This window comes from Apteryx rowi, unplaced genomic scaffold, assembly GCF_003343035.1.
Source record: "Apteryx rowi isolate R43461 unplaced genomic scaffold, aptRow1 scaffold_14, whole genome shotgun sequence".
Classification (NCBI taxonomy): Eukaryota; Metazoa; Chordata; class Aves; order Apterygiformes; family Apterygidae; genus Apteryx; species Apteryx rowi.
Window position 1 is genome coordinate 1116065 of NW_020447641.1, and position 27987 is coordinate 1144051.

General features: G+C 35.4%; 1 protein-coding gene across 8 annotated transcripts in view; it reads right to left on the reverse strand.

Moving 5' to 3' along the window:
* Positions 1-27987, reverse strand: part of PTBP2 (polypyrimidine tract binding protein 2) — a 56307-nt gene that overhangs the window by 11480 nt on the left and 16840 nt on the right. For all 8 annotated transcript variants that reach the window (XM_026057567.1, XM_026057565.1, XM_026057566.1 and 5 more), the window contains 5 exons: positions 16848-17020; positions 16257-16400; positions 12396-12560; positions 12208-12318; positions 2672-2867 (listed from right to left, as the gene is read on the reverse strand). In XM_026057567.1, coding sequence (XP_025913352.1) covers positions 2672-2867; positions 12208-12318; positions 12396-12560; positions 16257-16400; positions 16848-16979 — 748 coding nt within the window. In that variant the 5' untranslated portion in view covers positions 16980-17020. The remainder of the gene's footprint in view (positions 1-2671; positions 2868-12207; positions 12319-12395; positions 12561-16256; positions 16401-16847; positions 17021-27987) is intronic.

The window sequence follows — 27987 nt, forward strand, 5'->3', positions numbered from 1 at the left end:
GAGCTATCCCACCATGTCTCTGTAATGGCAATGAGATCATGGCCCTGCGACCGCACACATATCTCTAGTTCTTCCTGTTTGTTCCCCAAGCTGCGTGCATTGGTGTACAGGCATGTCTGCACAAGAGCCAGCTCACAAAGCTTCAGATTGTAAGCATTACTATAATTACATCATAAAGTTACAATACCAAATAACAGGGTTAATTCCATCCAAAGCGAACAGAGAGATGTATTGGTTTAGCAGTCATGTAGATCTAAACACCGAGACTAAACATATTTTGCCACTAAAACTCCACTCGCGCTATTACATTAAACCTAAACCTCACTTCTGGCATATGAATTACAGTATATAGTTAATAATGCAAAACAAAAAATGTCATCTGAATTGTACAACCCTCCAGCATACAGTAGCATAAGCTTATTAACAGAGCCAAAACTTACACTGGAGTCCTTACTACATTTTCTGTTAGTGATCTCATTGTATACATACAGTCAGAACAGCTATAACAAGAATTTTAACAAGAATGCCACAGGTCCAACTTATGGTATTCTCCCTGAACATGCAGAAGAACCTGAAGAGCAAACATATCCAGCTTCCTCAAGTCCCTTCCAATACAACGAATGTTTTTACAGAGGAAAAACTAAGCATGACATATCTGTACAGCTCATCAAAATACTACTGTAATTATGAACTTCTTATATTGTGGAAGCATAACAATGTATTTAAACTCATCATTTAACAACAACTGCTGTACTATCCAAAAAAAAAAAAGTCATCTTTTGGCAGCACAAAAAGCAGGGGACAATAAGAAATGAAAATCTGATACCTCACAAGAGTACTAAAATTGAAAACACCCAAAACCAAAAAACACAGAAATATATCATTAAGGTGGCTATCACCAACAGACAGAAAACAGTTTAAATGCTGTTGCTCATCACTTTACCAAACACACTAAGACATGACTGACTTCACTGATGCTCAAAAAATTCTTAACAGCTGCAATGAAAGTTACTGCTGTCATGTCTGTCTCATTGTTCTACTGCTTAGGAAACACTAGTACATTTGAAAAGGTCCATCCTCAGAGTGATAATTAAAATACCTAAATAGCAAATATGAGTGGTAGAATCATAATTTTACTAGCAAAAACCTTAAAATACACAAAAAAAAATCTGATTAAAATCAAAAGGTTAAGAAACCTACATAGTTTTGTAGGGAAAAAACTTACAAGAGCATCCAAGTAATTTACAAGCTAAAAACCCTGGGTACCTAGTTTCAGGAGCCACAAATATCTCCATCTTCAGAGACTTTGGATACTTATGGTATTTTATATTTTCCCCAAGTACTACTCTCCAAAACTTYCACTGTAGCTACAAGTGATGCACCATTTTGCAAGTCAGATTGGAGGATCTGTAGTCAAGCATGGAAAGAATTTGCAACTAGAAAAAAAGTGTTTCCTTTAAATGATCTGATTTCTGACAAGGGCAGGTATAGCACAGCATTCAGCTACCTTAACTACCATATTCACCCCTTTTCCTGTGCTCACTTACTCCATTCACTACATACCTTCTAACTTCTTCAACAAATAGGGAGCAGAAGCCTTTCTTTACTACATAACTCTGACTCAACCCAAGTCGTCCCATCTTGTACAAAAAACAAGGCATGAAATTTATGTCCCCAAAAAGTTTTCTTTAAAAGGAAAAGGGGAAAATGGAGAAAAAAACAGAAAAAAGATTTTAAATGAGAAGAACAATGATCACAACATAATGCACTGGGTCTTGCAAAAACCATGAGATTAACTGTGAATACTATTAAATATTTAAGTGAAAGGTATTTTGACCAAACAAGAACAACTTGACAAAAGGAGCTGTAAAATTTTAATTTACCACAATTCATTACATAAACCTAGAGCATTAATTTTTTTTCCCTCAAAGCATACAGAACATGCTGAATTAATTACTTTACTAATAGCCAGAAAATAAGTTTATCTATATACTGCTCAGGGCATTTCAGTCACTACTTCTGATGAGCTCCAAAGCCGACAGCATATTAGAACTCATGTACCATGGTACTAGAAGTTATGAGTGCTAACGTACAATAAAGGGGGGAAAAAAATGCACACAAATACACAGCAGCTACAGATATTTTCTGTTATTTACAAAAAACACACAGTGGCACTTTTTTTTAAGCACAGAACAATCTTTCCTCATTGAAGGTAACAAAATGGTGTTTTCATAATTTGGTATTACAAATAAGGACCTTAAGTCTGTTCCTAGTGAAGTTGTTAGCAAGAACACAATATGAAAAATCAAACCTCTGTTACAAACTGGGCTAGTAGGGTGGACAAGGTGGGCAGTAGCAGTTGACTGACAGGAACGTATGAAAGAGGGAAGGACAGACTCGTGGGGGAGAGAGGGAAGCAGACCTAACTAAATTTTTCCTTATACTCTGTGCATCTGCCTTCTTGTCATGCGCTCTCTCATCTATTTATGCAGGACTTCTACAGACAATTGTGTAATTGTGTTACTACAGTTCAGAACTCAATATAGACTGAACCCTGAATGGACCTTTGGACACTGTTGTAATTTAAGATGTTTAATTATTACAAAAATTAATAAACACTTTCATCAAGTGACTCTGGAACACAGAAGAACAATGTCAATGTCAGTCATACCTAGAAGTGAGGTCTCCTTTGCAAACGCTGCAGCAATAGCTGGGTCCAGTGCTGGCTGTCCATCACCAGATGGAAGATCAGGACGAGTGTAATCCCTGCTTTTATCGTTGTTGTACTTAACATTTAAATTCACCAGTTTGGAAAAATCAATCCGGAGGGTACAGCAAGCATTATAAATATTTTGACCATCTAAGGCCTGGAAAAGGGAGACAATTTATTTAAACAATACACAATACAGGTTGGTTATACAATATATATATTTTTAAACAAAGGTCAGCATGTAGGTATTTATTCATTTTACTGTCTCATTTAAAATGAATGAAGATTAAAACTGCATTAGCCTAAGCTTAACGTGATTCCACGAAGCTTAATATTTTACTTCTTACCTTGAAACTGTTTATGCACCAAGATGGCAAGAGACATTTTAATGCAGTCAAATGTAAAAGTTAGTCTGTTGAATTTAATTAATTAACTTGTATTCCACATTACAGCTTTAATGCAGATAAAATGCCAAGTAAATTTCTCAGAAAGTCAAAATCACACAAGCACTCTCAGACATAAGGATGACCACAGAGAATATAAAAAATCTAGACTCAAATACCACATATTAGAAGGCTCTCTGTTGAAGCAGAATATTCACACTGTTCCTGCATGTTTTTATTCTCCCTTTAAAAGGTAATTAGTGCAGAAATGTAAAGAAAAGTAGCATTACCTGCTAACCTAATTTTACTTACACTTCTTAAAAATTTCCTATTTGCACAGTTAGTACTTCTGAATGTATGCCTATTCAAAACAGAACTCATAAGGCCTCTGAACATGGCACTCCTAAGGGTATATGAAAACACTCTCTAAAGAGGCCTAATTATAAATGTCTTGTCTGTATTTATTATAAAGGTGAATCGATGTTTTAAATTTCTCCTCATGTTAGAAAACCCGAATACCAAGCCCAGTAACTGCTATTTTCCGAACAGAAGTCATCTCACAACTAAAGCACTACTGGCAAACTAGTCCCATATCAAACAAACCAATATAACCTGAATTTTATTTCATCTGCATTTTGGGCATACTTTTCTTTCATTCAAAGCACTAACATCTGAGAGATTAAAAAAAAAAATTCTAATTAACTTGTTTTACATTTTTAAGAAGTGTCAGGAAGTGAAGATACAGCTCACGTTAAAATCAAAATCCAATCAGTCAAGTCATTGTTAAGTAAAATACTATCTTATATATACACACGTGTGGGGCTGGGGGGGGGGGGGGGGGGCAGGCAGGCAGGCTTGAAAATACTACTACTTCTGGACCCAGAGCTCCTGCAGAGCTAGCTTGGTTACATCTGCAATGTACTTTCCAACATGTTCAACTTCTGGTACAACTTATTATTTTGAGCCAAGCACCGCACAAACATAGCAAGCCTGCTGAGCATGGAAGCAACATAGCTATTTTCATATAGTGATGCAGCTGGAAACTTAACATCCTGCAGAGACACCCCTACTACATGAAGACCAGCAAGGCTGCCCCTTCCTACAAAATATATYATCACAGCTGACATCACCAGAGCTCATGAAATTGCTTGAAAGAATTAATACCATTAGCAGTCAGTGTACAAAAACCAAGTAAGTCAGTACTGTTAGAACTCTCTAGTACTGGGAAAGTAAAATAAGAGGAAAAGAAATACTAAAAAAAGAAAAGATGATCTAGACATTGTCTCAACAAATACTTGGCAACCAAAGAGAAATTCCTGTGCTTGAAACTCAACTTAAGCAACACTGCTTTACACGATATATGCAAAGCAAAATCTAATGCCCTGATTCACAGAACACAAGCTAAGAAGGCAATCTGTCAGGTGGCGGGGGGAGGGAATCACAGAAACAGAATTTGCTACCTCTTTTATACATAGTGATAAAGCACAATCCAAGACTCCTCTAATGGTGGCACCTAAGAAGAACTTGAATATTTAAGTACATAAAGTATCTCTCTTACCTTCTAAAATCCACTATGACATGCTTTAAAGGTAGGTCCAGTTTACCCTGCCAAAGCTCACACATTGTGCAAGATGTCATTGCCATCAAGAAAATAACTATTTACATAAAGAATTCTAGATATGAAATGGACCAAAAGGAAGTACCCACTAGTTTTGTCCAAGTCACAGGAACATGACACAAAGCTCGAAGTCTTTAAAATACAATCAAATTTCATGTTTTCATGTTATACTGCCATATGGAATCTATAGACACACCAATTTATGGTAGGCAGAAGGCTGTTAAGTTGATGGAAATCTTTATTTTAAAAGTAGTAGCAAACCAAAACACTACCCACATTTAGAGTTTTTAAACTGGATGCTGTTTAAAGAGATCCACTTAAGTAATTAAAACTTCACTTTGAAAAAACAAAAAGGCTCAAGTCCCACCCTTCTGAAAAAACTCAAAATGACTCAGAGTGCATACTAAGGAGTACTGCACAGAAATCCCCTGTAGCTGGGATTCAGACTGTCTGAAAAAAGCTTCTGAACTGGAATGGAGACACACTGGCTCTAAATGAGCACGTAAGTCATACTTTGGGAAAGACTCCCTGCAGGTTAACTCCCCCCCACCCCCACCCCTCTGCCAGTAGCACCACACACCTCCAACAATGCAAGAAAGATTACTAGCAACTGGAGTTTTTCAAGACTAACTGTTCCCATGTAAAGTCACAACTGTGCATGTGTGTGTCATGAGCCCCTTCTTATATGGCAACAAAAGGAAGTGCAAAAAACCCTTAAGCTTGTCTCAAACAGACATCTTTAAAAACCTGAGAAGACAGAAGTAGTAGGATTAGTGAATGTACATACAGATACCATCTCAAAGAACTCTAGTTACTGCTAAGAAACCTCTCCTTGAACACTTATCTATACATACATTCACATGTGACACAGTACCCCCCTCCTCCCCATGCCAAATGGGGGAGAAATATCACAGTACCCTGCTACAAAATGAGTGTACCATTCTTTGTCACCTGTGACAGGAAAACCATGAATTAGGAGCTTCAACAACAGAAGTATCAAAACTTAGGTCACCATGTTTTACTTAGAAGAGAGTATGTAAAGACACTAAATCTTCCGAAATTCAGTATCAGTCACTAGCACCTCTTTTTTTTTTTCTTCCCCCCTTTTGCTACCAAGTATCCTCTTCTTGGACTTTCACTAGGAGGAAAAAAAAAAAAAAAAATCTGATGAGAGGTTTATCTCCTGCCAAGAGCTTGTCAGCAGCTGAATCCCTGAAGAACCACACTACGATTATGTGAGCACACAACTAGCACACAAACAAACTAGATAGTAAGAACATACAGAAGACCAACAGAAAACAGTGGTAAAAGAAGAAAGAAAAATCCCTTTCTCAGTTCAGGCTGATGCATAATCTAGAGCAGCACATGCCTGAACTGACAGAAAGAGTGCATGAGCTCAACTCCACAGTGCAAACATACTAGCATCCTTAGAATATCCTCTACAGCCATCAGTTCTTTTGGAAGGCTAAAAAGATGGCAGCTAGAAGTCTGTTAAAGGCAGTGATTAATTGCTGCAAAAATGCTAAGATCTCCCAAAGAACATAAGAGTATCAGGGTTGGCTTCAGCTAGATGTTATCAGAAGATGATGAGGGCAAATCAGTCATAAAGGCCATCAGTCAAGAATCTGAATCTAATATGATCTAAAAGAGCCCAGTAACTTATGTGAAGAGATAAAGAAAAACAATTTTCCAAGTGCATTCAATTCCTTTGTCTCCCAAACACTAACTACACTGCATGGCTCCACATTAGCCATGGTGGCTAAGGAAGGGAGCAAGCCAGAAATAAACAAAATCAAAACCTCAATGTTGGTGCAAGTTCCAAAATAGAAGAGTTGGCTGGAACAAAGCTACTTGTCAGCTACTACCAGAGAAGCATTCAAAATATTCAGAAAGGGTCCTAAAAAAAGTCACAGAGCTAGAGCCACAAAGATATTGTTATTTGCTCACACCTTAAAGGAGCATCTTTCATAGAGGCAAGAATGAGCAAGAAAACCTAACAACACAAAAAATAGCAGCAAATAAGCAGGGAACTCACAAGGATCCAGAACAGACAGTAAAAATGGCCATACAGGAAATATCAAAGAAATGGAGGTCAAAAGCACAAAAAGCAAGGCCCAATTCTGAAAGAGCCACGTCAAACCACCTTCCTTTTTGCTCATAGCGACCAGGAGGATAGAGAGATGTAAGCTATTGACTGACAAAAGATCTCACAGATTCAGAGGTGAGACAACAAGAGAGAGACTGTTCCAGTTGAAAGAAAGGGACAAATAATTAGTGTTTCCTCCTACTGCTTAAGCAATCAACCCTGCAGAAGGCTGTCTGCAGAAGGACAATAAGAATTTCCATCTAGTCACCACAGAGTCATGGCACTTGGATTTCTCATTCACAAATGTGGTCGTGAATGTTGAGAGAAGTGATCTCAAGCAGCAAAAGTACCCTTCTGAGGCTCCAAAATGGTGCCACACATCCTTGAACAACTGATGCAGAGACAGCTTCACGCTAGTAAGAGTCAGAAATCTCACTAGGCTCCGAGGCGGAGAAAGAGAACATGCTTAGAATAATTTCTTCTCTCCAGCTTTCCTTGCCTGAATGAAGGGCTTTCCAGCATAATGGATACAATTCACTGCTCTGCTCTTTATTTTTAGGACTAGAGATGCCTGCAAATCCTTTTGAAAGGAGAGCCTGCTGAACAAAAGTGCTATAATCCTTGGAAATACACTTTGATGAGCCTCTCCTAAGGTCTGTATAGATCATGCATCTGTGGAATTAAGTGCCCCTAGAGAAAATGGTCAAGGTAGCCCTCTACCAGAAAGAGGCACGCCACTGCCCATATTGTTTCAATAGTTCAGAGATTATATAGAAGATGGACGTGAATGCAGTCTTGGAAACCGAATATGGTTCGGTGTTTTGATGTCTATTTCCCAGTTCAGAAATAGAGCCCAGGAATTTAGCTAGCAGGTATTTGTGGAGACACAGGGCTTCAAGCCACAGCAAATAGTTGTACGCTGCTTTAAAAGGACAGGGCCGTATACATACCTACAGTGATGATCCAAGACAGGAAATAGGTCTACTGCAGGATGAGGATAGTTTGAGAACACTTGCCAAGGTCTGACAGAGAATGATCAAATTAGACTGGAAAGAAAAAAGGCGCAGAGGGGTAACAACAAAACCATCTGCCTTCTGTAACTCATAAGGAAGAGAGAAAATAAGCCCCTGCTCCCTTCCCCCAAAATACACAAAGCAGGAGAAACTAGGAACAAGATTCTCAGAAGGAGATGACATGATAACCTAGAGCACTCAAGGGGCAGGGTGGGGCAGGGGGAGGACAGGAAGAAAAATGAGAAAAGGAGTACCAGTAGCAAATTGTATTGAAGCTCAGGTAAGTAGCTCAAAGAAACTGAAGGTCATATAGTCAGTGTCTCTTGGTAGAGATGTGGCCCAGGTGCATCTTATGAATACTTCTGATAAAGGTCTCTATCTGCAGTGTTGGTAAATACTTGTGGTGTGAATGAGCATACAGACAAGCATTTGAATGAAACCTGCTTCTTTTGAGACAAGTGTCTTGGATATGAGAAGTATCTATGGCTAAACAGTGTATGTAAAACCCATTCCATTAACAAAAATAGATTGATAAATTGTTATTCCTTGATTGAAGAACCAGTTGCCCATCATGTTCTTCTCTACAAAACTGGAAAATCCAGAACACAAACACTGCTGCTGCACTTGCTGGGCTTTCTGATATAATGGACACAATTCAGCACTCTTCTGTTTATCTGAATGTTACTTACTATTTCTGTTCAACAAATTTTGCTCTTTAGGATTCAAAACGCCTGAAAATCCTTTAGTGCATTAAATCATGGATAATTGCTCTGAAGTTGAATACTTTATGTGGACTCCTCCTTGCTTTCCATGCTGGGAATGACTACCAGAGGTTGATATTACAGATTTTATTACTAAGAAATCTAGCAAAGTTCTTTGGCAGACTACTACCAGTGCAGAGCCACCCTGATGCTGTCACTCAAATCACGAAAGAAGTTCTCTTGAATGTGAAGTCAGACTTCAACAGGATCTCTGTGTAGAAACAAATCATAGGTAGTCTGAATAACCTAGGGGCCAAGTAAAGACCAAATGATCAACTATGACAGAAACTGTCAGTTAGATCTGTGGTATTTTTAACCTATATTGGGTCAAGATGACTGTCATGCGCCGCATGCTCCAATTCTCTGTTTACCCTCCAGAGACAAGGTATTAATAACTTTGTCAATACCCAAGATTTGGCAGAATACTTTTGATGCATTTACACAAAGACGACACCTTAAATTAGCCAACTGTTCGGACAGAAATGCTGGCACTCCAATCTTTTTATGGTATATCACATGAGTAGTATTAAAATATTCAAGACTGCTGCTTCTGTTGAAGGTATTGATCATTTACTATGAAACTGAGCTATTTTTGCTGCTTAGAAAATCTCTTTATGCGTACAAAGATCTCCAGGACACCATCTTCGGCTTTTTTGGAAGAAGCACAATAGTTTAAAGTGCTCTAGTGTTGCACATTCTCAGTGCTTCTTCCAACCCATGGCCAGGCTGCTGCATTGTACAGAACCTGAAGTTTGCAGTCTTCATCTTTGGTTGCACATACGATGAACTATAATGATCCAATCTGAAGGTGGTGATGAAACTGCATCAGTGTAGCCATAATCTACTCTTACAGGAAATGAGTTTCTCAGAGAGCAAGTGGAGCAGGAATGCAGTTTTTTCACTACTTCCTCATTCAGATAGAAAAAGTAGTCCCATAGTGCTAGAGGCTTCATATTGTACATTCTTGTCAGTGTCACTGTTTTCTCAGAACCTTCAAATGAATAGCATCTCTCCTTGGTACTTACATCACTTGAGTTTTTCAAATTGTTCTTTAACTTCCTTAATAAGTCTTCAATTTCTATTAAGGCCACATTCTGATTTCCTGTGAAGAGTGCCAGTGGAAAATTAAATTTCCCCATTATCTTCTATAGTAACAACTGACGGAAAACAAATTGCAAACTTCTTTATTCTTTCGCCATGCTTTTAATTTTGAACGCCATGCAACTTAAGTACAGTCACTGTGTCCTTGGGCTTCTATTGCATTTCAAATGTGTTTAAATTGGAGGGTGTTTTTCCTCATTGTCTGACTTTGTTTCTTTCCCTTTTGTCTCCCTTTAGGTATTTTTGTTTAGGTGGCACTTCTTGTTTTTACCACAGTAACTTAACCCTAAAAACTGTACTTATTTTACTCTATTTAGCTCAAGGCTGTAAGGGGGGGGGGGGAGGGGGGGGAGAGGTGGAAATCAAACCTTCCATCAAATACAGCATTCTTTAATACCTGCAGTTGGTACTACTCTTAACATTTTGTTAAATGCAGGGACTAATTAAAATGAGAAACTTTAAACAAGACTGTTTAATTTGTCACTTAGGTAGGCTTCAAGATAACTCTGACAACAATTTTACATGCAGCAGTCACTGTTATTCAATGAAGTTTAGTCGTTCACACGTAAGCTACCATCTAATGAACTCTAATCAAAACATGCTTTTTTTCAAATTATGACCAACGTAGTATCCCACAAGTTTGTCAGAAATCAACTATAGTAAGAGATTGTTCAGTTCCTTTCATACTTCTATATACCTCATCCTTTCTTATTTTGTCAGTTCTTTAGAATTATACTGATAGTTTTCCAATAACTACCTTCCACTTCAGACACCATCTTTCCATTAAATCTTCCAACAACATAAGCAAGACTCAAAAAATAAAGTCAAAAATATTTATCACTTGTTGTCACAATTTGCAACAAAAATGCTCTTCTTTTAAAGCAGCATTAACATCTATTACTGAAAAATAGCTTTCCAAACATGAACCAAGGGTGAATTATAACATTCTTAAACAAATATCTATGGGTCCAGCTGTTCCTCAGGCATGTCAAACAGGAATCTAAATGAGTGGCAGCAATTCTTGCAGCTATTGTAGGTTAAAAATCAAGTTTCTATATCACTATTTTAAATATATTTGAAAACAGGAGAGGTGTATTCCATCCACACATTTATTACAGCATCATAGTTGCACATCCCTCAACTCTAAGACACCACCCAGTATTTAGCATTATATTTATGTGAAAAGGCTATCCGTAATTTAAGCGGCGCTCTAAATTTACAAGCATTTTCAGACTATTTTTCACAAAGATCATCTTACAGAATAAACCAAGTAGCAAATCTTCTTGTCCTTGGCTAATGTTATTTTTCCTCAGCAGTAAGAAAACTTACTCTCTTCTTTTTGAAAATGTCTCTTAATTTTTGTGATTCTTAGCCACCTTGTACACTTTTAATCAACACTCAGTGCTTCATTTGGTGGTGAGGATAAAAATTATCATCCTGAACCTTTTAATGAAGATCTTTACATCAACATGATCATTCCTTAAAAAAAAAAAAACACAACAGAAAACTAAGCCTACTTTTTCTTTCTTCTGATAAATATCCATTGCCAACTTAATCTGAGGTGTGAGCTTTTCACTTTTTCCTGAAGTTCTCAGCTAGTCTGTCATCTATGCATGATAACCACCTTCTATCCTGCCAAGCAGCACTTAACCAGCACATCAATTTTAATCAGCCTTGCACAAACCCAGACTGCATGCAGTAGTTTAAAAATATAAATAGATCCTGTGCATCTCTGGAAAAAAGTCTAGCCTTCCCCTTTGGTTCACATCGTGAAGACTCTTACAGGCACATATTTCACACTGCCATGAGGTAAACATATTCCATTCAATCCATTTAAAACATCTGGACAAAGAGCAACAGCATGTCATCTAGACATCATTGTTCCTTAGGCTCTCTCTTGCTACAGTGAATAAACCAGTTACCTAGTTTTGCCTATCCTATCCTCCCCAGCATAGGGGTGTTTCCTACAAACTGAAACCAAGATCCTCCTCTCATCCAGCACTGATGCACAACTTCATTGTACGCTGGTCACATGAATAAGTTTGTGCTCTCCCTTCTTGGCACTTCTTGTTTTTTCATCATACTAATCTAAGTACTTTCACATGCCTATACCCACTCTAAAAATCACATCTGTTTTGATGCTTAGAAAGTATCTACCAATCATTAGCCAACTGGGTTAAGTTTGCTGCTTACAGTGAATTGGTTACATGTCCTACATTTCTACTTCTATCATCTTCACTACTGCACTATTATACAGTATTTCATCTCTGAGAAGTCTATTAAGAGKTTTTTTTTAAATAATTACATATGTATACAATTCTTTAGACATACTACCTACAAAAACACTGAGTTAAGTGCAAAATTGCCATATTATTTAATATCACCAGTTTCTGTTAATCTCTAAAAAAATAAATAATATATATACGCTTTCACACAAGCTGTGAAAAAAGTATGATAGTCAGCACTTCATCACAGTAGCATTTACCAAATGCTTAGAGTACAGTATAGGCTCAGTCTTAAAAGAGTTATACTTACTAGTTTTGCTTGCTGTGCATTTACTGGATCACCATACTGTAGTAAAGCTTGAAACTGATTATTCTTTGTGAATGTGATTATCTTCAATACAGCACCAAACTTAGAGAATATCTGTCAAAAAACATCATAAAGTTTTACACACAAGTTAAGGTCAATCACAATTCAAGTTAAAAAGAAATTTGGCTTACCTGGTGAAGAACATCCAGGGTTACAGGATAGTACATGTTGTCAATAATTATTCTAAGTACTGGACTCTGAGCTGGAGTCACTGCACTCTCACTAACTGTGGTCCCGCTCATGGGAGCATTTGTTGTCTGTACTGCTGTCACTGCCTGAAGAACAGCTTGGGCCCGCTGAAGGAAAACAAACAAAGGCATATTTAATTTTTTTTTTAAAGCAATTTCAAGATGATAGCTAGAAATTAGTTAGAAATATTCATATAGTTATCTTCAGAAACATAAAAAAGTCTACTTATTTAAAAAAAAATCATAGCTACAGACATAACACAACAGAAGTGTAATGCAGTCCGACTGTGAGAGAATAAAAATGAAAACGTCAATTAATCCTCATGGGACAGTAAGAAGGGGCTTCAAATAGTGCCAATATCAGTCCTCCTAGTAGSAAGTTTATTGTTCTACCAGTAAGGTTAAGAAGTGAGGATTTTGTGGACTTCAAAAGAATCTTTACAGATTCCCTCCCCCGCAAAACCCTACTGAAACCAAAAATTTTTATCCTGTTTTTCCAGAGTTCATATTAGTTACATTTTAGCATTTCACTGCCACTTTAATTAGGCAGAAGGCTCCAAGGGGAAGGACAATGCTAAGCTAATACCTCCTGATTTCTCAGTTGTAACATAATGAAGTAATACACAAGACTGACCAGGGTCAGAAAGTAGTATCCACAGATCAGTGAACAACTTTGTGTCTGTTATCCACCTCCCTTTATCAAAAAGAAAAACAAAATCCTCTTCATGTGTTAAAAAAAAAAAAACAAACCAAAAAACACACACACACACAAAAAAAATAATCACACAAGCAGGGTTTTAAAAATTCAAAGGTAACCACATGATGATGTCACAAGAACACACATCTACATAACTACTGCTACTGCCAAAACTGAGAGAGTTTTAGAAAGATCAGATTTTGGTGGGAGGGACACAGCAAAAAGGCTTTCCACTTGATACTTGTTACAGCAGCCTTACGAAGTAAAACAATACACAAGGAGACAAGTGAGCATGCCAGGTGAAAATAACCACCAGATTAACGCATACTGCATATTTTAAAGGTATTAGAGCTACTATACAATTTCATGTCTTACAACTTACATGATACTCCTCATACTGATACGAATCAACGAATAAGGAAAATAAGAAAAAAAAGACCTGGTGAACACTAGTTGGGAAAACAAAATTTGCCTCTATGTTAAACATTAATTATAACAACTCTGCAAAAGCACCTTTTGATAATAACAGCTTCCTTTTTCCTAAAGTATAAAACACACAATTTTCAAGCTAGCCAGATAGTTGGCTGAGTCACATAATTATTTCCTACTCCTTCTGTAAGCACAAAAGCAGCACATACCTGTTAAAACTCATGCCTTAAAGTGATTGGAGAAATTTATACTGTACAACCTAAAAAATCCAGAACTTGAAGTCATAATAAATGACCCTTCTTGGCACTATTTATGTATACTTATATCTCATATTGTATTCCAACAAAGTTAAATCAAACTCATGACTGAGTGAAGGTACGTGCAGAAATAAGCATTTGCAGATAAGGGTAAAAGCGATAAAAATTACTACAAAGTGGATGTTTTGGAAAAAAAAAAAGTTCAAACTACCATTCAATATTTGTATATAAATATCTTGCTCTTGAAGACACTTAAATATGTATTTTTTCAAAATTGAAATAAATTGAAGAAGATCAGTTACATCATTCAGGAAGTATTACTTTTTTTTATTTTTTTATAAATGTTGTAATACCTATGCAGAAAGACTAAAACCATGCATTTTTGACAGGTTGATGATTAAAGACAATTACAGTTATGGAGGTCATTCTATTCTCAAATCATCTAACCGAGTCCAGATACTACTGCACAACACAAGGTAAGAGATCTTTGTTTTAAATCTGAGCTTAAATGTTCTTTTTTTTTCTTGGGTTTTCATGTCTCACAGGAAAAGGATTTTCACAGAACTATAAAGGTGACATGAAAACTTAAATGGCCCATTTTAGACGTGTTTATCCAGACCCAAATCATTCTAATTACATGATTAAAAATAATTAGAAAAAGTAACACTCTCACAAGTTAATTTTATTCAGAAATTCAGAGTACTATAGCTTAATGGATCTTTTCTTACTTTCATTTTCTAAAAAGCTTGGATATTTAAAGTGCTCATTGGTTAAACAGAGGTTTTTCTGTCCTCCGTATAAGCTAAAACACTTGTACTTTTCTCCAATCGTTAATCCTATCTTTCTAGTCCCGTGTACTAACGTCCTCACTTCTTCGTATCTTCTTTGATGAACAAGCAGGAAAGGACAATTTTAAAGTGAAGAGGGCTGGAAGAAAAAGCTTTCAAGTACAGATTAAAAGCTGTAGTTCTGAATATGTCAAAAAAGCAGATTGAAAGCATTACCTGCACCACCTTAATTGTTCCCTACAGAAACAAGAATACCCAACTGTCTTTTGTTTTATGGAATGCCTCCTGAGATATTAGTTACAGAACAACTACTGCCAAGTACCTACTCACATTCTTTAATCCTAATTTAAAGAAATACAGAGACTGGAAAGACTAGGGATATGACTGCTAAAACCGGGTATCAATGCTTACAGTAGCACAGAAGTTGCTGAAAAGCCAGCACATCCCATGTGTGGAAAAGATGGCTCTGTGAAGTAAAAACCTGTATCACCATAGAAGCCAGAGGACAATATAAGACAAGGAATTTTTACTTCTTAAGGCAGTACTTCCATCCACTAAATATAGCTGTACTGAAGGAATTCATTCTCCTTGCTCTTTTTTCAAAAGTCAATTAAAGCATCTGTTTTTCTTTAGAACGATGACATTTTTTGAAAAAATGTCATCATTTTTGAAGAGTACCTTTTGCAGACATAAGACTATTAGAAGAGTGTAAGGAACTGGAATGCTTAGAAAGACTAAAGGAAAAAAAAAGTCAACATTCTACTTCATCTGGACCAAGATTTCTTTCAACAGGAGATTACCCTGAAATTGTTTTTAAAGATAATAACTATAAATTTACCATTTACATACCTTATCTCAGATAGGACAACAACAACAAAAACTAACTCGGTACATACACTGTATTTTGCAACATCAAAAAGAAAAAGCAAGAAATTCATCTTAAAACAAACATCTGACTCATGGTGAGTTGATGCCTCTTTCCCCTTCCCCCTGCCCCCACTTCATACAAAACAGCTACCACATTAGGAAAATCTTTTTTGCAAAGGCATTATTTTTGCAAATGTTCCTGTTCTACTGAAATAAACGTATACACACACACACACACCCTAATTTATCTTTATTTTGAAATAGCTTCTGCAGAGGCAAGAACAAACTAATTAAATACATTTGTCTCTACAGTGATCATTAACGTATCCTTCAGGAACAGCAAATCACATGAGCTGAGGTTACCATAATCATTCAAAGCACGGAAATGTAGGCATTGGCATTAGCCATTAGCACTAGGGAAATTCAAATTCATATTAGAATCTCAGGTGTCAGAAATAAAAAGTTATTTTTCATCCTGTAGTTTCTAAATCAAGATTAAAATTTATTTTATAAAAAAACAGAAATTAAAAACTCCTCAGAATTTTTATGTTAAGAAAATACATTAGGAAAATTCATCATAATGGAAAGATCACACAGAAAGCAAGTTTCTTTCAATATCACAAAATTGAATGACCATAGATAAAACTACAGTAACGTCTGATGTGGACAAACCAGACAATTCAAGCATACTACGTTACCCAGGAACACATGCTATGTTTCATTTCCTACTGCCCACATTTGTAATACTATATAACAGTGAATATACCTGGTTTAGTGTATTATCGGTCTTTAGTTCTTTATGATTAGAATATTGGATATAGATAGGTTGGTTACGAAGATGAGGTGTCACAGCAGAATAGTAATTAACCATAGTGATAGCTGCTTCTTCCGTTGCCAGTTCCAGAAAAGCCTATGAAATAAAAATCGAACAAGTAATTTTTAGCATTTACACATTGGTTAATTTTTGTATTAGAAACATATAAAAAACACTTATAAAGAGGTTTGATAACAAACTTAGCCAAATATCAATCTTTAGCAAATAAACTTGGCATGTGGAGAATGATGTCTTCTAAAATGCTTTGTCTCCATAATTCATCTGTGAAGATGCAGGTCTAAATATTTACCTTACAAGTCACTTTTTGTCTTATGTAGTTGTTAACCCTCCACTATTCCCTAACAAAATTTACTAAAAACAGAATAAGATAATAAAAAGTTTAAAGCAAAAGGAACAAAGGTTTTTTTTTCTTTTCTTTTTTTTAAAGTACTTATCATCATACGATTCATTGCAAAAGCACTGTAACAGTGTATTCTGAAATTAGATAGTAACCATTTTAAAAAAAGGAAAGCAACAAATTACCTGATTTTTTCCTTTCAGCATCAGGATGTTGGTTACCTTGCCAAAAGGTAAACCTAAAGCAATAACTTCCGTTTCTGTCACTTCCCCAGGCAGTTTCCTGATATGAAGGACACGAGAAGGAGCCCCATCCATTTTATCATCACCTTTGAATTTCTTGTTGTCATTACCATTGGCTGAAAGACATATGCAGACTGTATTTGAAGAGTTTACTGATTTAGATGGGGGTTTTTTGTTAAGAAAACACTTTCAATTATAAATATGAAATAATTTTTAAATTAGCCACCTCTTAGTCTGATCTAAATAAAATTCAAGAATTGTTTTAGAACAAATTCTGAAGAGACCAATGGAGGAACATGATCTAAAATGTTATATAGTTTCATGAAGGACGAACTGTTCAAGACTAACCCAAGAGCCTTCTGCACTAGCTTCTTTTCTAGACAAGATAAAACACAGTAAATCATTTCCATCTCTCTTTCAGTGGAGTATCTCATATAATGTTATGTAAGAAGGGCTAACACAAGAACTGTAAAGTATGTTTAAACAACAACAACAGAGTAAACCAGATTTTTTTTTTGAAAGAGGAATGATGGAAGTTGGAATAAAGTTACTAGCAGAGCTCCTAAAGGAAAATTTAAGGACTATGTTTTCACTAAGGACCCAGACACAAAAAGTATCAATGCAATCTTAATAATACAAACGTAGGAACAATCATTAATGCTAAAAAATATCATACTATCTTATTGGAGAAAATGGAGGAGCTAGAGGACTGGCATCACAAAAATCAGATGGCATGTAGCAGCACAAATCCACTACCTCATACTTTAAGGCCTAAGTACAAAAAAAGGGTATGAGGAACTGGGGGCTCATCCACGTAAAAGGAAAGGCCAATAGATAAACCACAATGCAGCCAAAAGGGAGGAAAAGAGCGAGACAAAATGATGCTAGCAGCAACAGGGAAGTATTAGCATCACTGTACAAAGCACTAGAAAGACCTTATTTGGAATACTGTACAGAATTCCTGAAAATTTCAAGAAAAAAGGAACCCAAGCAGTAAAGAGCTAGCCAGCTGGATGGAAAGAGTTTCTCTGAAGTAGAGTCTAGAAAAAAAATTAACTTTAGTTTGGTGGAACAGAAGTTAAAAGGCAACACAACTGCTGCCTGTAACTACATTAGTGGAGGAAACATCAGGAAGGGTAAAGAGCTGAAGAACACTGTCAAACACTGTCAGTAAACTATACACGTATTAATACATTAACCAATACTGGAAATTGGAAAACATTTAGGTATGAGAGCAGCAAGTGTTAAAACTTCCTTTTGTTTATTTCTGGCCATAAAACATGCAAATCAGCATGTGAGCTCTTCAGCTTCTCATATTATGTTAGAGGAGCTTTTTAATATCTTCCTATGTTTCAAAGAACAACTGCAACTAGTAGAGAAAAATACATAATTATTAGGGTTCAAATTCATGGGGTGAGAGCTGATCCCAAAGATGTGAAGGGTTTGAAACAAGCAGATGACCCCCCTTCCCCCCAAAAAATGAATACAAGACTACTTAATTTTATTTGTACTTGCTAAAAAATAGAAGCAATGAAGAAGAAAAAAAAAAAAGCAATAGAAAACATTTATTTTAAATCCTCCAAACACCTTGTCTTGTAAGAAAGCTTGTGATTGTGATTTTCCAGAGGGACTAGAATAGAGAAATCCGCAATTATCACTCAGCTGTAACTACAGAATATAAACCAGAGTTGAAGTTCCTTTAGACCTAATCTGATTTTCTGCATTAAAATATTTCACTCATTTATGACTGAATTGACCACAGTAAGTTTTGCTAAGGGTATGCCTAAATCATACATGAAGAATGTAATTTATTAACTCACTCTGCCTAATCCAAGCCAACTCACTCAAGATTGAAAACACCGAATAAAATGGACTTGATTTTAAGAAGTCAAGAACAACCACCCTCCAGCTTTACAGACACATCAGGTAACACACATTCATCTAACTTTTCAATGCAATTAGCAAAACTGGCAAAGTCTGGTTCTCTGACCAAAGCTAAGAATATACTTTTCACTTTTTCCAGTAATAGAGTCATACTCTAGGAGCATGTTTTACAGGAAGGCTGGAAAAAGTTAAAATCAATACATCAAGAACTGTTTCCATCACTTCCCTTGTATCTTTTTCTAATAGCTAATTCTCTCCACTCTAGTTTGAATGTTTGTCTTCTACTTCAGCTATTTTATTACACTTCTCTCAAATTAAAATCTAGCTTTATCTAAATCTAAAAAAAACCCAAGATATTCTCTCTGAAAATCAGTATGCCTTAGTTTTTCAAAATTAGTAACTTTTTGAAGTAATACTCTAGACTAAGCTTTTAAAAATTCTTTTACTGCAGAACATTTTCTAAAGTCTTCTCCAATTTATTCTAACAAACAAACAACAAAAGCCCAGTGACATCTGAACTGGTCAATATTCAGCCAGCAGTGTCCAAATGACAATGCTCAAAGAGGACAAGTCTATGCAATAGTATGTATCTTTCTTTGCTCTGCTCCCAAACATCCTGACTATTGCTTAGTTTCAGATGCACTGAGTTTTATAAAACAGAACATTCACTTCCAGATTTCTGAAGTCTTCTCTTCTCCCAATGCACAGGATGAGGAACAAGAAGGAAAAAACTAAATTCTAGATGAATACTTTGGTCAGGCTCTGGAAAGATCTCCTCCTATTTCATCAAAAATTAAATATCAGAAAGCTACTACTCCTATTCAATATCCAAAGATTACCGTCTACTAGACATAGGAAAGCCTTTTGGATATGTGCAAAGAACACTTTCAAACATGTTCTAGGTAATATTCATCCACTTATGAGAGTAATTCTACATTCTAATTCTATTTTCTCCCCAGAAGAATAAACTTTGACAGAACAAAGAGCAAAATTTCATAAAATACACATACCAGGATCTGAAGTACAACTTTAGCTTGCACAAGGCTCTAACTTGTGCCATTTATAGAAGGTGGGGAGAACGTGCTTTTACGTAGCCAGATTTCAGCTATTCAGAACTACATAAGATAATGGAAAGTGATAAGCAAAGTTTATGAAAAAGCCTATTTATTTCTCAACCGAAGCTCTTTACACAATAATCTTTCCTTGGTAGATCCCAAAGTACTTCTCTACAGGAAACCTGAAGAAAAGTTGTAAAGAGTGACGGGCTTAACATAATGTATTACAAACACAAACAACATTCTAAAAAAACCCTGCAAATAGTAAGAGAATTACAGTGATGCTGAAATTATATTTCCCATGCCATTTATACTCAAGCTAAGTAATCTGAATTCATTAAAAGTTCCAAAAATCAATGCAAGACAGATTAATAATGAGAAATGAGAAAAGAAAGTTATTAAACTAGAAGATATTCTGAAAGTGATAAAATGTTTTTATTAATCACCAAAAAACAATATTTTAAAACTGTCAAAAGCTCAGATAAGTGCATAAATGGTACTCCAAGATCTGTTTGTCTTTTGCGTGGTTTTCACACAGAATGACTTTGACATATTAACTTTTCCATAGAATAAAGTCCAAGAAATTTTTAACTAAAGCTTGGATTTGAGTTAGGCTTTAGGGAATCCTAAAGTTACTAGTAAAAGGACTGCGGGCCAGTATATAACAAAACTGTGTGTGTGACTGGTTAAGAAATGCATCTCTAGTTCCTTTAATCATTTCTGCATTATCTGAATAAATTGCTTCTCTAATCTACATGCATTCCTAGCTAATGTTCCCCTTTTAAGAAGTTTTCCAATTTCTGCTGAAGTGTAAGCTTAAAGAAATATTGTACTGCATAATATCATTTTTTTTAAGAACAGTTCAGATCTTTAAAGCAGTTTGTGTATACAACTCTTTCACAACACCTTTATTTTTAAAACTATCTACACTTAATAGTTATTGTAAGAAAGAGATATACTGATAAGTAGTAACTCATGTTATCCTCAGTAAAACGTTTAAGCTAAAAAGTAGATTTCCAAATATAATAATGTATGCAAAGATACAGAATTATGCACTAAAGCATCCAAGAATAATCAGAAAAATGGGGGATATTTGAGGGCAACAGGTGAAAAGCATTCCTAGTGCTATGTAAATGCCAAGTAAGTTTTCGGCAGTAAGACAAGTAACCATGACAAGGCTAATTATTATTTATTGGCAGAAGTATACTTTGTATGATGAAAACTGAACTGGCAAAATTCATAAAATGAAGCCAGTCTCTCTTTAAAGCAAGATTTACCCCAAAGTGTTATACATCAGCCTTTAAGAAAGAGGAAGAAATTCAAACAACATTGTTCAGTTATTAATAAAGATAACATTGATTTTGATTTCCTGCCTTAGATAAAATAGACTCATTCAAATGTACTTTTTGTACTGCAATCTCTTCTCAAAAAAMCAAACAAACAAAAAAACTTCACTAGTATAAATAGCAGACTGTGGCAATGTGCAGGTTATTTATCACCTCTACATGCCTTTGAATATTGCACAAATAAGAACACGAAGGTCTAAAAATGGTTGAGGTCTCTTTTCAAAAAAATCCTGCATAATGTTTCACTGGTCATTTTCCAAGAAGCTTCACTGCTTCGTATGCAGTATGTGCCTTGTTGCTGTACATAGCAGAAACACTGACAAGAAAACTGTTGAGAAGTTCAGGACAAATAAATCAATGAGGTAAATGAAATGAACCATACCTTCTTCAGTCCCTGTAAGCACTGTCAGAAGTCAAATGATAATTTAGACTCTTTAAAGTTAAAAAGTGTATATTTGTAGTTTTATTAAAAAACAGATATATTTTCAGCCTTTATATTAAGAAATGCTGACAATTTGAAAAATATTGTATTTCCAAGTTCCTACGAGCAATGTTTACCAGCAATTGGTCATTCGCTTTTAATGCAATTTTTTTCTTTGCTTCAAATAACTTGTAAAATATTCCTGAAGTCTCAAAAGATTTGTATACCACTCATCTCTCAAAAAGCAAAATTTTTAAATGACTTGGACGTTTAAAATAAAGTGATTTTGAACTAGCGCAGTGAAAAAGGTGGCAGTTCACACCTCTGAGCTTTGTTTTTCAGAACCTCTACAAACTTGCTAGTTGAAATAACTCTTAAAAGTTTTTCTCAGCAAGAGACAGAAGGACATTTCTAAAGATATTTATCCAAAAATAATATAGGACACTTCCTTCCTCAACCTCTCTTTCCTACTTCTAACAGCTCAAATGTCCAATTTGAACAACTCTTTTCATTCACATACACAACAGATCTGCAAGTTTAAGTCTAATGGTATGACATGTAATTAACAAAATCTGCAAACTTAAGTTTAATGACATGATGTGTAATTAAGTTTGCAGATTTTGTTAATTACATGTCATACCATTAAACTTAAAATGTGTAAAGTTGAGTTTAATGATATGATGACTTGTTCAGAGCCACTGAAAGTGGAATTCAACTACTGTTAAAGCACCAGCATCATTCTCTAACAAAGTCTATCAGCATAACCAGTGGCCACAAAGCTAAAAGGTAAGTCAAGAGCAAGATACTAAGAGAATAACATTGTCTTTTTTCAGAAACAGACTCTTGCCAGTAACACTTTCTGACAAAAATAAAAATGTTCTGCAGAGCATAATGCTGTAATTTCTACAGTGGAAAAGCCATCATCATAAATGAGACCAGTATGACTAAAATACATTGCTTGATATTAATCTGCTTATTAATCAATTACAGCCTTAAACATATAGTAAAGAGAAACCCCAAGGTTCCATAAAGCATTTGATTAAACAGAGACTGAACCATGAGTATTCATTATATTCAATTCAAACTTTCTTGGGGATGGGGGGTGGGGGGAATCTGTTAACAGCCACTGCACTGATGCAAGCTCTCTTTAGCTCCCCACCAAGAAAAAAAAAAAAAATTACAGTTTCCATTTTGTTTTCTAATTCTTCACAAAACCCTGTCACTACAAGTGTCATTCAAAAGTGTTATTCTCATGTCCAATGGGACACTATAATCTAAACATACTTGACGCATAAGTCCTCACCGCATTCCTGTTGCACAGTTCCTTTTATTTAGCATAAATCAAGTTGTTGAAATTAAATGCTTAAGAGTTGACAAAGTCTGTAAGTGGCAATCATCTCTGTAACTTCGGTCCCTGCCATTCTTAATTAGAAGCTCCTATTTTATGAAACACAGGAACCAAAAGCTACATATATGAGCAACAGAACAAAGGGCAGCACATGCCAGTTATACCATCATAAGTCTGTGGCATTCAATTGCTCAAGCTATAAAGACTCAATGCTCACAGGCAGGGGTTTTTTTTGGTTTTTTTTTGGGGGGGGGGTGGTTAAGGGGGAACCATCAAAGTTCAGCATAACTCGTGGAAAACAGCAAATAACTTTCCTGCTGATAACTCCTTAGGATGACATCTCCTTAAAACAGGTTTTTCAGGAATAGTTGTTATTTCTCTGTGTACAATTTAAGTTCACAATATGCATGAATATGACCAAAAGTGCTCTGAGGCCAAACACAAGAGTTGGAAAAATATAATTTTGAAAATATATGAAGCTTTTATTTTAGATGCATAATTTTCCTTCACAATAATGAATATTTACTCTACAAATTAATAGTTACTGCAGCAAACATTCCTTCCTCACACCATAAGTTGCCTCAAAAATTCCTTCTTCATGCAATCTCTCAATATAGAAACATAATTATTTGGCTACGGGAAAAGATTTTGCACAGAGAATACACTAAAAAGTTGCTTTCACCTCTTATTTCTTGGAAAGGAGGAAAAAAGGTTAAAAACTCATCACAGGGCACTGACTGTAAAACCCAGTACACCTGTGGTAGTAAAAAACTTGATAAACACTGTTTATGCAGGAGATGATTTGTCTGTATCATAGCCTTCAGTACATGTCAACAGCCAACTACAAAAACATTTAAATACTTGTGCTTTCCAAAACATTCATTTCATCCTCCAGTATGATCGCCTCATGCAGTAAAGACAAGAAGTTTATTAACAGTCTTATTCACTGCTGTTGCTAATGTAGAAACTGTATATGAAATTTAATGTTATCAAATAGAATATAGGACATATATCCACACATAGAACATTTCTGATCAAGAAAAAGACAATGGAATTCAGGAAATATCTACTTTACAACTGTGGACTATGAACAGGCAGAAAGATTAAACATAGCAGTGGTTACTGAACACAGTAAACTGCATGAAACAACCAACTTCAGAAATCTCAGAAACTACAGACTACCACAAACTGGGAAGGTGAGTCACAAAGACCAACTCCATCATGGCTTTGTTTCCCAGGGTCTTTCTTTAAAAATATACTCCCGGCCTCATGTCACAGATAGAATATAGAAAGAGAAGACCTTTGGTCTGATCCAATGACATACTTATCCCCAAATGCCAACAAGTTCCCAAAACGAGAAAAACAGAACCTCTCTGTCTTTAATACAGACATCTTCAAAAGTTCAGGCTAAAGATAAAGTTTGGATTTTTAAATGCTTGAGAAAAAAAAAAAACTACACTTGAGAAATAAGGAAAAAACTATAAAGTATGGCAAGCTAAGATCTTGGAAGTTTGCATTTTTTTTAACCCTATAGTTAAAGGTTACATGTTGAATGTTAATTTTGCTTGGGTTTTTTGTACATACTGTAAGACTGCGTGCCTCAAAGCACTTTCATAACCCATTCTCCTTGTCTCTCTAGACTACTACTACATTGTGGAAGTCTTACCATTTGAACTAAAGCACTAATCAATAGCAATAGGTGGACTGCTACTCAGAACACATGCCATTTGCAAAGGGGAATTCCTGACCAATAAATAATAAAACTATCTCACACTCTGAGGGATACTGGCTATCAGAAATTTGAGCTTGAATAAGTAAATGTGGTCAAGCAGTTAAAAGATTAACTACGTTTTTTAACTAAGGATATGAACTTGGCATATTTACTCACAGGCTGCAACTCTGTTTTAAAACACAAAAATTTTCTAACAAGTAACTATGCTAATATACTTGTAATACGTTATAGTATCTGTTGAATGTTACACAGGACAGTCAAACTAACGTACTTCAGTTTAGTCCTTAAAATATGTAAAAATACTATGGCTAGAGTGTAATATAATTAAAGTAGAACAAAATTGAGTTATGGCATAGTGAAGCAGAGAGAAATTAACTAAATTATTACTATTAAATTCCACATTTTATTTCTCTCGTACTGAAGTTATTTTTTCTTTTCTTTTTTTTTAAAGTTTCCTTATTTTAGTCATGTGTCCTGTACTTCTCCAAAGCTTTCCAACTACCAATATGTAAACTTCACAAGTTACCTATATTTAAGCATCGCTAATGTTAATACATTAACTAAAATTGGTTATTAGTTATCAAAACACATCTAAGTTTATTCCCCAAGTTAAACACAGCACTTGAGCTACCATAATTAGTTTCTACACTAGAGTGCTAAAGTATTCTGTTCATACAACAAATTATCTACCAAAGTCATTGCCAACATTCACTGATGAAGAAGTAAAAACAAGATTGAGATTAACAGCATTGTTTAAAACTCCAGGAGTTTGGTGAGCTCAGTAGCAAAAACAAATTCTGAAATGTTGGTACTGATGGAACTTTATGCACAACAGTGAATAAAAGAGGTGGCAGTTATAACAAAAAATTGAAAATCGTCAAAGAAAAGGGATTGAAATAGAAAATTTGGCAGCGTCTTCCACTCTTCATCTACATCCATTAAAAATTTTGGTTTTGTATATTTCAGCACCACAGTTCATTACACGAGCACCTTCATATATTTAACTATTCTGGGACTTCTATCAAGCATTCCTACATCTGAAAGGAAAACAGCCTCAAAAAAAAAAAAATCAAAATTGAACACAAAATTAACTCATCATAGAGGAATCATCATTCCTAGTTCTTAAGAAAATAGGACTTTTTTCCCCAAGGTTCAAAAGCTGAAGAATAAGCAACAAGTGCACAGTTGTGCATTTATCAGACAAAGCACTGGAAGATGAAAAAAGATATTTTTAGCTATACTTTTGTAGAATCACTTAGACTGTGCATAACGCTATAAACAACCTTTATTTACCTAAACTGTCTTTCCATCAAGTCCTTATCTGCTGCATACCAACATAAAAAAACAAATTCACAGTTCTGAACAGTGGGTTATGCTCTCCCAAGAGACCTGAACCAAGCCAGATTGGGGTAGAAAACAAGAATGAACTTTGACGATATCTTCAGAAAAGCTAAACAGCACTTATGAACCATGCCTTTGACAATACCACTTCAACACTGCAATGTCAGCTATGCTACAAGGCTCAAACTTAAACATCTAAAGTCACAGAACTTTTCAAAAGGCTCTGATATTTTCTGAACTGGAACCTTACAAGCTGTCATCCTTTGCAACACGTTCAGATGTAGTAGATGGGATTTTCCCTTCAAACGTTTATAGGACGATGTTCTTCCATATTGTTCATTAACTACTTTTGTAAAACCTACTTTTGTATGTTTAAATATACATGCTTAACTAAATGAAACTCCATGAGGATGAGAGCAGTAACCAAATGGTATCCAGAATAAAACAGCAGATGCAAGGGTACAGAAGTAATTGGTACCAGAACTCAAAAGGAAGTCATCCTCAATTATCCAGAAGACCAATTCTCTTTTAAGGCAGTTCTTTCAAAAGACACACAACGTACTTGGATAGTAACTTGACCTGCAATAGATGTCAATACAAAGTACTCCCAATTTCCTTTTATCTATGCAGTCTAGTTGAAGAGAGGTACTGATACCAAAGCTGTATAAAAGTCACCCAGGGATCAGGACTCTTATTTTTAGCAATGAATTTCATCCTACAGACAACAGGCCAACATGCTGGCATTTTTCTTACTTCCATATTCTTAACCAAATAACCAGTGGTTCAAATCATTAATAAGAATGCTAAATAAATAAATAAATAAATAAAATGCAAAATAAATAAATATATATCAAAAAGAATGCAAAATAAATATATATATAAAAGAATGCTAAATATATATATATATATATTTTTTTTTCCCCCCTATATTCTTGCAAGCAGGGTTTTTAGGTCGTTCTTTGGGGGGGGGGGAGACAGGGGACAAAAAAGCAGGAGGAGAGATTTGTACATAAGAGGCCCTACAGGGCAGAGAAAGTAGCATAGCTTTCTCAAGAATTACAGCAAGAGTATTCAGAGGAGCACTAAAGTACTACAGTACTCTGTCCAACTGAAAGGAAGCTGAATACTCCCCCCAAAACAAAAAACAAACAAACAAAAAAACCCCAACACCTATTACTGTAATTAAAAGTTAGAATGATTGCTTCTAAAAAAACAACAAAAAAAACTTAACTTCAATCTTTCCCTTAAAGACACAGCCCCCAAAACTACCAAAAAACACCCACTTCCATGAACAGGTCATTTTTTGGACAACTTATTTATTTACTTATTTATTTTAACTAATTGACTAAATGGTATTTCTATAGCACAGATTTAGAAAGAATTGAGTCAGTGATTTGTAATTTCAGTTCTAAGTTTAGGCCTGTTAGGGCACTGCTGGTGACAACATTGTTTTCTGGATTGTGCGCTTTCTTTTATAAGGCTTAGAGGATTATGAAAATAAACTGCCTCTTGCTTCTCTTCATCTAGATATCAGTTTGGAAAATATCATGGGATCAGATAGTGAAAATGTCAAGGTCAAAACCAGAAAAGGTTTCTATGTACTGCAGAAAACAATAGCCAGATCTCATAAAATCATGACACTTCCAAACTATAAAGAATGAAAGGACAAGGAGAAGTATTAGTTTTAAGAGTTATAGAGTAGTCTGACTTCTGAAATGTGCCTCCTTTACAAGGAGGCTGATCAATGATTACAGATTCTCTTAATAGGTGCTACAATCTTTGAGGAAGATTCATCACTATGACACCTTGGCTACAGTAGAAAAACTATGTTCATTAAAGTTTTAAGTTATTTTATATAAAAATTTAATAGCAGAGAACTGAAACAAAAGAAGAGGAGGATATATCCATCTTTTGGACCTAAGGAACACCTGAACCTGTTTAGCTCTTTGAGAGACT